This window comes from Cheilinus undulatus, linkage group 20 (assembly GCF_018320785.1).
Source record: "Cheilinus undulatus linkage group 20, ASM1832078v1, whole genome shotgun sequence".
NCBI lineage: Eukaryota > Metazoa > Chordata > Actinopteri > Labriformes > Labridae > Cheilinus > Cheilinus undulatus.
This window is the reverse complement of record NC_054884.1, coordinates 32,003,558-32,017,612: the sequence shown is the minus strand read 5'-3', so window position 1 is coordinate 32,017,612 and position 14,055 is coordinate 32,003,558. Positions and strand designations below refer to the sequence as shown.

The following is a 14,055-nucleotide window of genomic DNA, read 5'->3' as shown; positions in this document are numbered from 1 at the left end:
TCCAGTATTTTATCCGACTTCTCTTGTCTGACCTTCACATTTTTCTTCATAGTGCAGGGGAGGAGCAAAGGAGTTTTTATTATCTGTACCTCCTTTGCCTTTCATTCATGAGGAGGAAATAAGTGCAGACTAGTTAGTCATAGCCTATGTAAAGTTTATTTTTGACCCTTATGAGTCATTTTACCTTCAATGGCTATGCTGGTAGGCCGTTGCCAGATTAACAGTTACACATGGACAGCCAAAAACAGGTTCCTGACTGAGATATCTCTGACTTTCCAGGAGATCACCAACGCGCTGCCATTCCACCGCATTTCTCTGGATGCCCTGGAAGAGAACGACGCCATAGATCAGGACCTGCAGGGCTACATCCTGCACCGCATCCACAGCAGCCCCGAGATCCAGAACAACATCTCGCTCAACGGCAAGATGGACAACACCACCTTCGGGAAGCTGAGCGCCCACCTTAAGGCCCTGAGCCAGGGCTCCTACCTGTACCTCAAGCTCACATTTGACCTCATCGAGAAGGGCTACCTTGTGCTAAAAAGCTCCAGCTATAAGGTGTGTAAGGTTGTCAATACTTAAGTGTAATCCTAGTCAAATATTACTCCTGTACTAATATAAGTTCCTTTGTCATATTATTACTTGCTTAGAAAACCGGAGTACTTGCTTTTAAAAATATCAGTATTTTAAATATTTAAAGTGTTCCTTTGATAGAATGACAGCAAAATAGAGTGCTGTGAAAGAGTAACTGCTCCTTTCCAGAGTTTTTATTTTTTGCACAATTGTTTCACTTAAACCTTGGAGGTCATCAAACTAGTCTTAATAAAAGACAAAGATAACCTGAGTAAATACAAAATGCAGTCTTTAAATGACGATTTCATTTTTTAAGGAAAAAAAAAACATTCAAACCTACCTGGCCCTATGTGAAAAGGATATTGCCCCCTTAACCTGGTAAGAGGTTGTGCCACCCTTGGCGGCAATAACTGTGATAACTGGCAATGAGTCTGGAGGAATTTTGGCCCAATCTTCTTTGCACAACTGTTTTAATTCAGTCATATTTGAGGGTTTTCGAGCATGAACAGCCTGTTTAAGGTCATGCCACAGTATCTCAGTCAGATTTAAGTCCAGACTTTGACTACGCCACTTCAAAACCCTGATTTTTTATTTTTTCAAGCCATTTAGAGATGGACTTGCTGGCGTGTTTGAGATCATTGTCCTGCTACGTAAACCAAGTGTGCTTGAGACTGAGGTTATGAACTGATGGCTGGACATGCTCCTTCAGGATTTTCTGGTATAGAGCAGAATTCATGGTTCTATCAATTACAGTAAGTGGTCCAGGTTCTGAAGCAGCAAAGCAGCCCCAGACTAGGGCTGCAGTAATTGATTCATCTTGTAATCGAGTACTCTGTCAATTCTTCTAGCGGTTAATATTGCATTTTTGCATTTTTTTTAACCCATCACTTTTGCTTTTTTAAGAGAAGTAGTACTAGACAAATGAGAAAAGAAGCTGGGCCCCTTAAATGAACTACGTCTATATAAAAATTGGTAGTAACAGGTTCTCTAAAGAAAATATATTTTACAAAGTGCAATGAAGTTCTGATGGCAATTTACATTTATTAAAGTTACAAGGAAAGGATGTTAAATAATGATATTAGATTATGCCAAATTTGGGATTTTAGAGCTCCTCTCCCAGGAAATTTTTGGTGCTAACACTTTATTTATTCTATTGTAGTTTATTTCTATGTTACAATTTGTCATTAAAGTAAAGGGACATTTAATCATTTTATCATCCTCTAGTTTATGCATGAATGTAATATTGCACTTTATAGCAAGAATAAAGCTCCATCATTCACACAGCGGTCTGATGATGTCTGAAAGCTGAACCTTGAGATTTAGAAACTTTTTGAAAAATACGCTGTAACTAAGACGTCAGTGCGTTTGATTTAAATAATTTATAATTAAATGTATAAAGTGCGCATGCAGAAGAGAGAGAGAGAGAGAGAGAGAGAGAGGGGGAAAGCACCAAAACAGGACTTGAGTTGTGACGCCTGACGGTTTTCTGTAAAACTGTCCGGTCAGTCAGAGAGGTTTATGGAATGCCCCGAAGTCTGCAGACACAAACTGAGCACTGTCTCTCACATCAGTGAGTCATGCAGGCAGCGAGTAAACTCGGAGTTCTGTGTAGGTTCACCAGTGCAGGCATAGTGCCATATTTGCCATGAAGCCATGGGCAGTGGCTGCGTAACACAGGACGTGTGCCTGTAAACATCACTGCATCAACTTCTCTTCCCTCATGATTTTCACACCTCAAATCATGCATGTTACAATATAGTAACAGCGAAAAAACAAGTGCATTGTGCCACGTGAATAGCCATCTGTGCGAAACACAGCATGCCGTGCAACACGTCCAGGCTTACAGCATGGGCGTATATGGATACATGACTGTTTTAAGCGAAGCCTCAAGGCATGTTATTTGCATTGAGGAATTTTTTTAATCAAATCAATGGAATAATTTGAGGAATCGTTTCAGCCCTACCCCAGAGCATCATACTGCCACCATCATGTTTGACTATAATGATGTTCTTTTTATGAAATGCTGTGTTAGTTTTACACCAGATGTAATGAGGCACCACCTTCCGAAAAGTTCAACTTTTGTCTCATCAGTCCACAGAATATTTTCCTAAAGTCTTCAAGATCATCAATATGTTTTTTTGGCAAAAATGAGACAAGCCGCTTTTGTTCTTGTTGTTGGTTTTGGCCATGGAACCTGCTCATGGATGCCATTTTTTCCCTGTCTCTTTTTTATTGTAAATCATGAACACTGACCTTAACTGAGTTAAGTGAGGCCTGCAGGTTCTTTTGTGACCTCCCTGGATGAGGCGTTGATGCTCTCTTAGAGTTATTTTGGTTGGTCGGCCACTCCTGGGAAGGTTCACTTCCGATCCAAGTTTTCTGCATTTGTGGATAATGACTCTCACTGTGGTTTGCTGGAGTCCCAAAGCCTTAAGCTACCCATACATCAGAAGACTTTAAAAAGATTTGGAAAAGACTCTTGAAAAATATCAGCTGACACCTGCTCACATCTAAAGACAAGTTTTTAGAGTTTTTAGCCGCAGCCTAAGACTGAGATTTTACAAAGACTGTGAATCTTGCACTATTTACAAGACTACTACTAGATTCTTGGAGCAATTTTTTCCCACCATGCAATTTTTTTCAAAGTCGTGATATGTTGGACAATTCACATCGAACAGGCTGGGCTGATCTGCCCACTCCTCCACCAGCCACTCCTCTTTCTGGAAGGTCCATATTGGTCAGGACCTTCGACGTTTCGGTGTTTCTTGGTCGTCCATGCCGCTCTGACACTTTTGTGGTTGTTTTGACTGGCAGGTTTCCTGTTTCTGGTTTTGTCAGAGCTCATCTATTGGTTGTTGATAGTGTTACGTCACTGCAACTTGCGATCATATCAAACACGTTTGATATGATCGCAAGTCCAAGACTAGGAAAAGACTGATATAAAACAGCGCAGATTACCGCCTTAAACTTAACCATAGAGATGACGGGAACATTCCGTGACTCCAGTAAAACTCCTAAAATTTACTAAAGACTTTCAGTTTTTAGTCTGTGACTGTGAAAATCTTTTGGTGTAAGCCCAGCATTAAGCTTTGTAAACCTTTCCAGACTGATAGATATCAATGGCTTTGTTTCTCATTGGATGGCAGAATGATGAGTTGCTTTTTGAGCTCTTATAACCTACTTCACTATGTCAGACAGGTTCTATTTAAGGGATTTCTTGATTACAGGTGATTTTTTTGAAATCAGGCCTGGTTGTGACTAGGGAAATTAAACTCAGCTTTCCAAAGTGGTTAATCACTGTTAATTCATGATTTAAGAAGGGGAGCAATCACTTTTTCTTTTAGGCTTGGTAGCTTTGGATGTTTTTTCTCTTGATAAAGAAAATCATCATTTAGAAACTACATTTTCTATTTACTTAGGTTAACACTGTCTAATATGAATATTTGTTTGATGCTGTGGCATGACCTTGAATAGGCTGTTCATGCTCCAATACCCTCCAATGTGACTGAATTAAAACAACTCTGCAAAGAAGGTTGGGCCAAAATTCCTCCACGTCAATGTGAAGGACTCTCTGCCAGTTATAAAAATGCTTGTTTGCAGTTGTTGCTGGTTAGGGGCAACTATTTTCCACATCAAGCCAAGTAGGTTCGGATGACTTTTTCCCTAATGAATGAAATTATCATTTAAAAAACTGCATGTTGCATTTACTTGGGTTACATTTGTCAAATCTTTAAATTGAAAGGTGACGAATGTGTGAAAAAAAAGAAATCAGTCACGGGTAAATACTTTGTCACAGCACCCTACAAGTCTTAGATTTCTAATCTTAGTGAAATTATTGTTTTAATTTTCTGAAAATGCAGGTAAACTCCTGCACAGTCTAACAAGCACAAAAACTTTTGCAGCACAACAGCTTAAACTTTGCAACAAGGGTGAGATGCAAGGGTATGTAGTTGATAGGGAAGGAATGGGGGTCTGCTGTTATGTTTTTCAAACTGTCAGACTGTGGAAACCCAACTCCAGTCTACATCTAGTGCACAGAATCTGCAGCTCTAGCGTTCATCTTTCTAATTTCCCTGCTCTCTGACATTGTTTATGTAGAAGGAGCTTCATAAGTTCTTGTTTTTGACAGCCTGAGCCCAACACCTTGTTGATAAATAATGCAGCTGAATTGTTTTAGCGTTCATTTTATATTGAAATATTTTATCTCACAGCCCCAGATTCATTTAATTTCATGTATTCAGCCTTGCTCCCAGACTCCATAAAAATGACAACAGATAAATTTACATTCTCCTCTCTGAGGAAGACCACGTGGAATAGTTAGAGACGCAGAGTACAAACACAGTGCATTATTTATATTCTGTAGACTTGATCCAAATCAACATTACATATCAGACTCTGTCCTCTTTCCCTCAGGTGGTTCCGGTGAACCTGGCGGAGGTTTACCTGCTGCAGTGCAACATGCGCTTCCCCACACAGTCATCGTTCGAGCGGGCGCTTCCTCTGCTCAACGTGGCCGTGGCCTCGCTTCATCCGCTGACTGATGAGCAGATTTATCAGGCAATCAATGCTGGCTCTCTGCAGGTACAAGTCTGCAAATATACACAAACTCCACACATACAGATATTGTGAAAGCTCAAGCTTTAAAGGAATAATTTCTTTACTGTGGCCTTGGTGATCTTGTTGATAAGGTTCCTGAGATCTGAAGTTTTGTTTAAAAAGCATTTTTATTTTCTCCCACTTATTTGGGATAAGTATGACCTGATAAATTTAAAACCAGCCTCATCTAGACCATGTATGATTAAGATCAAATGAAAGCTTCATATGCACCGTGTAACTGTGAAGTAGTTCCTCCACTTGCACAGAAAAGAACTTCCAAACCAAAGTAAATTTGTAATGATGTAAGTTGTTGCTTGGATAATTGCATCATGAGCCAGCTCTAAATAACAAACAACATTGACGTCTGTCCCTTCAGGGCACACTGGACTGGGAGGATTTCCAGCAACGTATAGACAACCTGTCAGTCTTCCTGGTGAAGAGGAGAGACGGTACTCGGATGTTTGTTCACCCGTCCTTCAGAGAGTGGCTCATCTGGAGAGAAGAGGGAGAAAAGACAAAGTTCCTCTGCGACCCAAGGTGAGGACAGTCGAGACAAAAGGAGGAGTGATTGATTTTGTGATTGCTCAAACTCTGTGGTACCTGGCCATGAAGGGAATTTTTGTCATGTATTATGTATTGATGGATGTATGTACACAGTACATACAAAGCCAGATGAGTTTTCTTGCTTGTGGAGCCTCCATGGCATCAGTACCTTCACGCACTCATGCTGCAGCTCCACCGTCTTTCTGGCTCCGCTTTCTTACTTCAGATATTGAATGAAATCAGCTGAACACTCCTCAGATGTCTCTTACTCCCTATCATTGTCATTATTTTAGGATGCAATCACAGCAGATTTGTTAAGCAGCTTTGTAATTTGTTGACGATGCCTGGAAACCAAACATTGTACAAATGCAGGATGACATAGTCCACATGTATTTTTAGACCAGGGGTACCCAGCCTTTTTTGAACTTCGATGCTGGTCTCCCAAGATCTACCAGTCCTGCTTCGGTATTGCAGACATGCCCAGGAGCCACTACCATTGCTGGTGGCTTGCCATGGTATTGAAGAAACATGACAAACAGAGAAGTAAACCAGATGCAGGCCAAATAAAGGGTAGTTTTCAAAGTGAGAAAAGTCTAAATAAACATCTTAGAGGGACAACTGGCTCTGGGAGAAGACAGCTAGTTTTTCATGGGCAAGGAAGTAGGATCTGTTGCCAAGGCATAGACTGCTTATCATTCAGAGTAGGCATTAACGACAACAGAATGACATTAATTAAGTCAGAAGCAGAATAAAGGAGGAGCTGGGGTGGAGGACAGTTGCAAATGGCAGCTTGCAAAGGGAGCAGCAAAGCATAGCCAGGCTGGAGCAGTTTAAATATGGCAGCATGAGCGTGACTAGCCAATAGCATGCATAGCAAAAATCAGCTGGCTGTCAGCTGACGAGGGCTTGTGTGAGAACATCCGATCTCAAATATATGGTAGTGCTTGACTCCATGGCCTGCCTGAACTTATAATATGCCCATGATTTTTTAAACTGAGGTTTTATTTGACAGAAACTCAACAGACTAGTGATATTTTGTGATAATTTGTGGCTCTTTTGTCTTGAGTTGAAATATTATTCCCCCAGAAAACCTTAAAAAAAAGGAAACCTATAACTGATTTTATTGCCACTTTAACCTCTTTTTTTTGCTGCTTTTTGACCATTTTTCCCACCTTCAACTTATTTTCATTGCCACTTTAACCCATTTCTGCCACTTTTCACCATTTATGTATGAATAATTATTGGATATTTTTAAATATCTTTTCTTTGTTTATCCATAGTAAATTGATTATTAACATAAGTAAATGAGCAATAATAAAGGCTTTTGCCAACAAGTGTTATCATAACTTCGTATAATAATAAATGAAGGGCTAGCTCTTACATCCTCTCATTGCTGTACTGTGTATAATTGAAAACAAATTGTACTCTTCAGACTCCAGTCATGCCTGTTTTGTTTATGATGCGTCTATAAAAGGAAATCGTGCTGTTAGTCGCAGGTACACGATGTTTATCTAGCAGAGGAAGTGCTGTGTTTTCAGTTGGTGTGTTTTATTTCCTGTCCTATAATTAAAACTGACTACACCAGCTGTTCAGGTGATAATACGATATAACAACCCTGTGAGTCAGTCTCACGTACTGAAACATTATGTGTTTGTCCTGTTCGCAGGAGCGGTCACACACTACTGGCCTTCTGGTTCTCTCGGCAGGAGAACAAGCTGAACCGGCAGCAGACTATTGAGCTGGGCCATCACATCCTCAAAGCACATATCTTCAAGGTATACCATCACTCGTCTCCACTCACATGGCTCAGGTCTGGCTCTTTGTAATGAATATTTACACACTCTCTCTCTTCCAAGGGTCTAAGCAAGAAAGTCGGGGTTTCCTCATCTATCTTGCAAGGCCTGTGGGTCTCCTACAGCACAGAGGGTCTTTCTGCAGCACTTTCTTCTCTAAGAAACCTCTACACTCCCAACATTAAGGTACAGAATATTTCAACCTGATCTGGGTTTCAATGAAGATTGCTTTTTAAAAATATACTTCACAGATGTCGTCCTCTCTCTGGAGTGACATATTTTAATATTTGAAGCCATTATTTGTACCTTTTATTTTCTGGTTTGTGTATCCAGGTGAGCCGGCTGCTCATGATGGGCGGTGCCAATGTGAACTACAGAACAGAGGTGCTTAATAACGCCCCCATCCTGTGCGTCCATTCCCACCTGGGCTACATGGACATGGTGGCTCTGCTGCTCGAGTTTGGCGCCTCTGTTGATGCTCCATCTGAAAGCGGGCTCACGCCGCTGGGCTATGCTGCTGCTGGGGGTCACATGGCTATTGTGACTGCGCTGTGTCGCAAAAGAGCAAAGGTATGCACAGAAAACATAATAAGTAAAAGAATAGGCAGAGTTTCACTGTGCATCCTCTTTAATACATCGTTCTGTAACAGGTGGACCATTTGGATAAGAACAGCCAGTGCGCTCTGGTTCACGCAGCCCTGCGTGGTCACATGGAAGTGGTAAAGTTCCTCATACAGTGCGATTGGAGCCTCGGCCCACAGCAGCAGCAGTCACCACAATCCCAACAACAAGCGTCCTTCACCAAGAGCCATGCGGTGCAGCAGGCGCTCATCGCTGCAGCCAGTATGGGATACACAGAGGTACAGCAGGGAGAGATTTTTGTTATAATGTTCTCTCTAGTGTGACAAAAGTTGATCTTCAGTACAAGTTCAATATTCTGAATCATAAACGAAGGGAGATAGTTCAGGCAAACAACTTGAGCTGTGCTGATTTCACACTTGACATGCCACATTATCAACAATCATCTGACAAACATCCTCTCAATCGGTGGCCTGTTTAAGCTGCTAAATCCTATTTCTGTTCATGAGGCTTTCCAGTCTCTCTCTGCTCTGCTATTACCTGCTCTGCATGAGTATTGTGCTCTTGTTTCAGACCCAAAACCACCTCAGCATCCACCTCCTGGCTCCAACTAGAGTGTTTAAGACATTGTCATGCATTGTCATGCAATGCATATTTCAAACTGAGAATTGTTTTAAAAAAACTGAGGTTTTGAAGGTGTTTATCTTTACTACAACAACTGATAATGCAACTCTTGTGTCAGCCTTACTGTTTCTGCTGGCTGCCTCTTTTCTTGTCTTGTTTTGGTCAAGGTAGTTTTTTGTGGTTTTCTAACGCTGCAGAGGAGACTAGTATTCAAAATTGACTTTCCTTTTTAATGCTGTATTTGTGAACTTGATTTACTTCAGGTCTGTTTGACTGTTATAGTCAGTAATACAGAGAATAGGATGACCTTAAACAGGGTATGTGCTGTGTTTATAAATGAGATATAAATATGCCTTATAGACGGTGAGTTTAATAAACTTAGCACCAAAGTAAGGGCATTTGTGTTTGGTAGACTATCTCTTTGTGGTAACAGTACTTCTTTGCAATGAATTTTATACCATTGGAAAGCCTGTTTATTTCCCTTTTGTAAGGATCATGCATTTGTGGGATGAGCAGCAAAGCTGAGTATGTGGGATTGCACCCATGAAATATTTGCCAGATCCTCTCTGACAATGCCAAACAGCTTAGTCTGCTATTGCTATTGACTCTCGTTTTGAACTTCTAGAACCCCCAGGTTCCTGACTGGCACCTGACTGGATAGGGCCCATGCAATAAGGCAACTTCAAGCTGGTGTTCCCCAAAATCAAGTTGCAGCATTTTTGGGTTGAACCCTAGTACCATCTGCCAACAACAAGGCCAAGAAAGGCCAAGTTCTATATAATGGGGGATGTCAGAGACAGGCCGCGTCCCAATGAGATGAGACATCCCAAGAAGACTGTCTCATCACCCTGTCAGCACTTAGGAACCATAGGCTGTCTTCTCTAGATTTTGCATTCAAGGTTTGCAGGATGGCTGACGGCTCTCAAAGCAAATCTTTTGTCTTATAGGGCTGCCAGCAAACCTTACCTCAAACCCATTCTAAAGTTATTATAAAGTGTTACCTTTTTGTATTCAACCACTACTTAACCAGGAGGAAAAAAATGTGCAGCCATACAAATAAAATCATTTTTTGTCACACATTAGAGGAGAATTAGCAAGTATTTGCTCAGTCAGAGTGACCATTCGGTTCTTGGTCACTTCTCTTACTCTGGCCCCTCCCCCCGTTTGCTCAATTTGGCCAGGTGGCCAGCTCTTGGAAGAGTCCTGGTTGTGCCAAACTTCTTCCATTTGAAAATTATGGAGACCACTGTGCCTTTGGGAACCTTAAGTGCAGCAGATTTTTCGTAGCCTTTCCCAGATCTGTGCCTTGCAAAAATCCTGTTTCTGAGCTCTGCAGGCAGTTCCTTTGACCTCATGGTTTGGATTTTGTTCTGAGGCCTTCTATAGAGAGCTGTGCCTTTTTAAAATAATGCCTAATCAGTTTAATTTATCACAGGAGGACTCCAATCAAGGTGTAGAAACATTTCACATAGATAAAAGGAACTGGGGGTCACCTGAGCTAAATTTTAAGTGTTGTTGCAATGGGTCTAAATATTTAGGTCAGAGTGATATTTCAGTTTTTTATTTCTAACAAATTTGCAAAAAGGGAAAGGGATCTGAATGCTCTGAAAACCCTGACTATATGGGGGGTGTAGTGGTTTTTCTTGCAGGAGAGAGTAGAGTTTGCAGGTTCTCTGCATGCATGCGTGGGCTCTCTCGGGTTCTTGGGTATTCTGGCATCCAAAGCCTTGCCTGTTAGGTTATTTGGTGACTCTAAATTGCTCATAAGTGTGAATGTGACTGGTTGTTTGTATGTCAGCCCTGTAACTTGCTGGGGACCAGTGCAGGATGTACCACACCTCTTGCCCAGTGACAGCTGAAATTCTCTCTAGCCCCATCACAACCCTGAATGAAATAATGCATGGATGGAAGATAGACCTTTCTTGATCCCACTTTGCTAAATATTCAGCGGGAGAGAAATCACAAAAAAAGTCAAAGGAGCTCACAAAATATGCCACTTTAGAATTACTGTACATTGTGAGGCAAAGTTAGCTCGAAGGGAGAAGTGGTCTCATCCTGATCAATACCTGTGTTTGACATGTTTATCTGAGTCTATTGGAGGTAAACTTGGACATTAATCTGTGTCATCTTTAATCTTGTCCCCAATCAGATTGTGTCCTACCTGCTGGACCTGCCGGAGAAAGATGAAGAGGAGGTGGAGCGCGCTCAGATCAATAACTTCGACACCCTGTGGGGGGAGACAGGTGAGGATGCCGACTTGAGCCAGACATTACATCAATAAAACCCTTCCCTCAACGCTTCTGACAACTTGAATGCTTAATCGCTGGCATAGTTTTGGAAATCCTTAGACAAAAATAAAGTGTCTCCCTGTGTAGAGACTGCCTTTTTATCAGTGGAGTATTTTTGAGAGGCTGTGGCTGCGAGGCAGAGCGCTGCAGTGCGGCTATGAGGGATCGCTCTTGTGTGTCTGCTCGCTGCTGCGTCAGATGCTGACGGCGGTGCAGTGGTGTCATTGGAGCACAGACAGGGCTGGGCTGGGAGAGAGGGGAGGGGGGAGGATAAATGTGATCCAGGGTGTTCAGAAATGACTCGTTTGATCGCCCTGTAGCGGGCAGGCTGTTGAGAAATGTGATGTATCATTGTAACCCAGAGCAATGAAACCTCATTGTGAGGGTTGTTATTCCTCTTCTGCAGCTCCTCTCTGTCAGCTGAAGCGGGGACTTTTACTCACCCAGCCATGGTTGCGTTGTTTATGAGGATCGCAGTCGTTCTTGAAGATGATTTGTAATCACAGAGTTACTGGATAGGTCAACTGAAAGTACATGATACAGCCAGAGGGCGAGTATGTACAGAAAATCAGCATGAGGCCAGGGAGCATTACTAACTGGACTGTGTAGATCAAAATGTTCCTCCAGCAAAAAATAAATGGGTTTAAACTAAAGACAGGCAGATAAATCAGATTATTTAACCCAATGTAAGCAATAAAGTTTGAATTAAATTGCAGATAAATTGAATTTTTGTACATGCTAGGCACTAGGCAGACGGTAAGAATCTGCAGAGCAGAAATGGAAGACTAGATTCAATTTTAAAAGTTTCACTATTTCAGTGCATTGCAGAAGTTTAAGTCCTTAATCCCCTTTTCCATTTGAAGTCATGTCTTGTTATTTCAAATGCAGACTTGGGTGGATTTTATTGTGGTAGCATGTAATGGACCCATACACTGTATGAACCATGGACATAGTGCCAGTGATGTCACCCATTTGTTGCTGAAGCACTGTTTTGACACCAAATGATGGCAATCACAGTATTGGAAATGTTACCTTAACCTTACCTATGATCAAGCTAGAAACAGGCTAAGAATGGGAGCTGAGGTGGGCCTCAAGCTTCCTGACAAACATCTACAAAGTTCCTCACTGTCAGCTGATGCAGCCACGCCCCTAATTCTGCTAATTTTTAGGTAACTGTAAACCTTACAAGGATATCTTAGTGTTTTTGAATTTGGGTTCTATAAGGTACTCGGTAATAGTAATTACATTAGCCACAAGAGATTTCAGTCTTTGTTACCACCTTTAAGAGAGCACACTGGGGGCAGCAGAGAGGAAGCAAGGCTATGCAACGCTACAGACAGGTACTGCCACACTGGCAAAAATCAACTTGGCTCAATCTGCAGCTCTTCTTCAGAAAAGATGGAGTGTTTTATTTTGCGTCCAGAAACCCTCTTTGTTTGGCACTATTTTGCCATGCAACAAACCTGAGTCAAGTGCTGCCATATGATTGAGATCAGCTGATCTCATGCTCTAAGCACATGAGATTACGCTGATTTGCTCCAAGCATGCTATCTGCTAATTGCACTCATGCTGCCATATTTAAACTGCTCTGGCCCTGCTACACTTTTTTGGTCCCTCTGTAAGTCAATTTTTCATCCCTCCTCCACCCCAGCTCCTCCTTTATCACACTTCTGACTTAATCAATATAATCCTGTTGTCATCGTTACCTGCTCTGCTCTGGGGTTTTTTTCTGCCTCTTTCCCTGCCTCAGGCTTTCCTTGTAGACACAGGAAAGGCAGGAATGTGTGCTGTTCTTGCTTGATACTATCCACGTAGGCTTGTGGAAGGCCAGGGGGATCCCAGAACAGCAACACTGCCAAATATGAATAACAGCAATAAGAGCAAAATAATAACTGCTAATGCAGCAGGATATTTATGAGTACAATCATGGGTTTCTTAAAAATGTGGTCCTGACGGAAATAGGCTGCCTTAGCACTCATCAAGTATTTGGGTCTACAGCCTTCAAAAGGGACAGCAACAAAAGGCTTATCAAATAATGATAATAATGACTGATATTGACTTGCGTGGCCCATTTTGGCCTAAAATTCAGAACAGTATGAGGACTTACTGAACCTGCCTGTTGAACTGTATAGTCTAGCTCAGTGGATCTCAGATGATGTGGCTAGGCACACTGGTGTGTCACAAGGCAAGTCAAGGTGTGCCCTGGGAATTTGTAAGACTACACGTTATAACTACAACATTTTAAGATACCACATTATGTTTCACAGTGGCTATTTTGTATAGACAGAATATGGTGTGTCTTGAGGTTCTGGCTCTCTTTAAAGGGATAAGGTAGACTGATTTTTTCTTATTACTAATGTAGGTACTATTGATGAAAACCTTATACAACCCAACTCCAAAAATATAGAAATAGCCCTTTAATATAATCAAAACAGGTGAGTTATGACATGAATAATCCTTCCCACAGAACATAAAAATAAAGGCCTGAGCTATTCAGACCAGCATGTTTATTTCTGTGTTTTAAAAAAAAGAGAATTTTTATATCAATGTCAATGGGAGTTCTGGGGCTTATTCAGCCAGCCTCGTGTGGATACTCAAGGAACTGCAGTTTTTTTGCACTTCATTATTGGCTTGGCATTAACTTTATAAAACCCTTCAAATATTTTTACATGCTGTTAAATCCCCAAAAATAGCCAGGTGCACACAGTCCCCTTTGAGGAATTTTTATCACTTAAAGATTTCTGCTATTTAGAATACTCTCTCCTGTTGATCCACCACAGAAAGCACAAATAAGTTTGTCATAACTAATTAGTCCAGTCCAAGGTGTTAAAACTGTGTTAAAAATGCGTAGTATTCTTCTTAGACTGTCCACCAGAGGGCACAAACAAGCTTTTTTACCTGTCAAATATGGTTTTTTTTTTATAATTTCCTAAAAGCTTGCACGAAAGAAAGATGCACATTTGTCTCAGTGCTGTGAATAAATGTGAAATACTTCATACATTTCCTGACTAACCTGTCTCTGCAATTGTGTTATTGATTGAACTGCATCTCTAAGATCA

General features: G+C 41.3%; 1 protein-coding gene across 6 annotated transcripts in view; it reads left to right on the top strand.

Annotated features, from left to right (window-relative positions):
* The window catches only part of tanc2b (tetratricopeptide repeat, ankyrin repeat and coiled-coil containing 2b), a 312,489-nt gene that overhangs the window by 276,422 nt on the left and 22,012 nt on the right, over positions 1 to 14,055 (top strand). For all 6 annotated transcript variants that reach the window (XM_041815330.1, XM_041815329.1, XM_041815328.1 and 3 more), the window contains 8 exons: positions 280 to 558; positions 4,987 to 5,154; positions 5,546 to 5,706; positions 7,379 to 7,487; positions 7,569 to 7,691; positions 7,839 to 8,075; positions 8,156 to 8,365; positions 10,858 to 10,951. In XM_041815330.1, the coding sequence (XP_041671264.1) occupies positions 280 to 558; positions 4,987 to 5,154; positions 5,546 to 5,706; positions 7,379 to 7,487; positions 7,569 to 7,691; positions 7,839 to 8,075; positions 8,156 to 8,365; positions 10,858 to 10,951 (1,381 nt within the window). The remainder of the gene's footprint in view (positions 1 to 279; positions 559 to 4,986; positions 5,155 to 5,545; positions 5,707 to 7,378; positions 7,488 to 7,568; positions 7,692 to 7,838; positions 8,076 to 8,155; positions 8,366 to 10,857; positions 10,952 to 14,055) is intronic.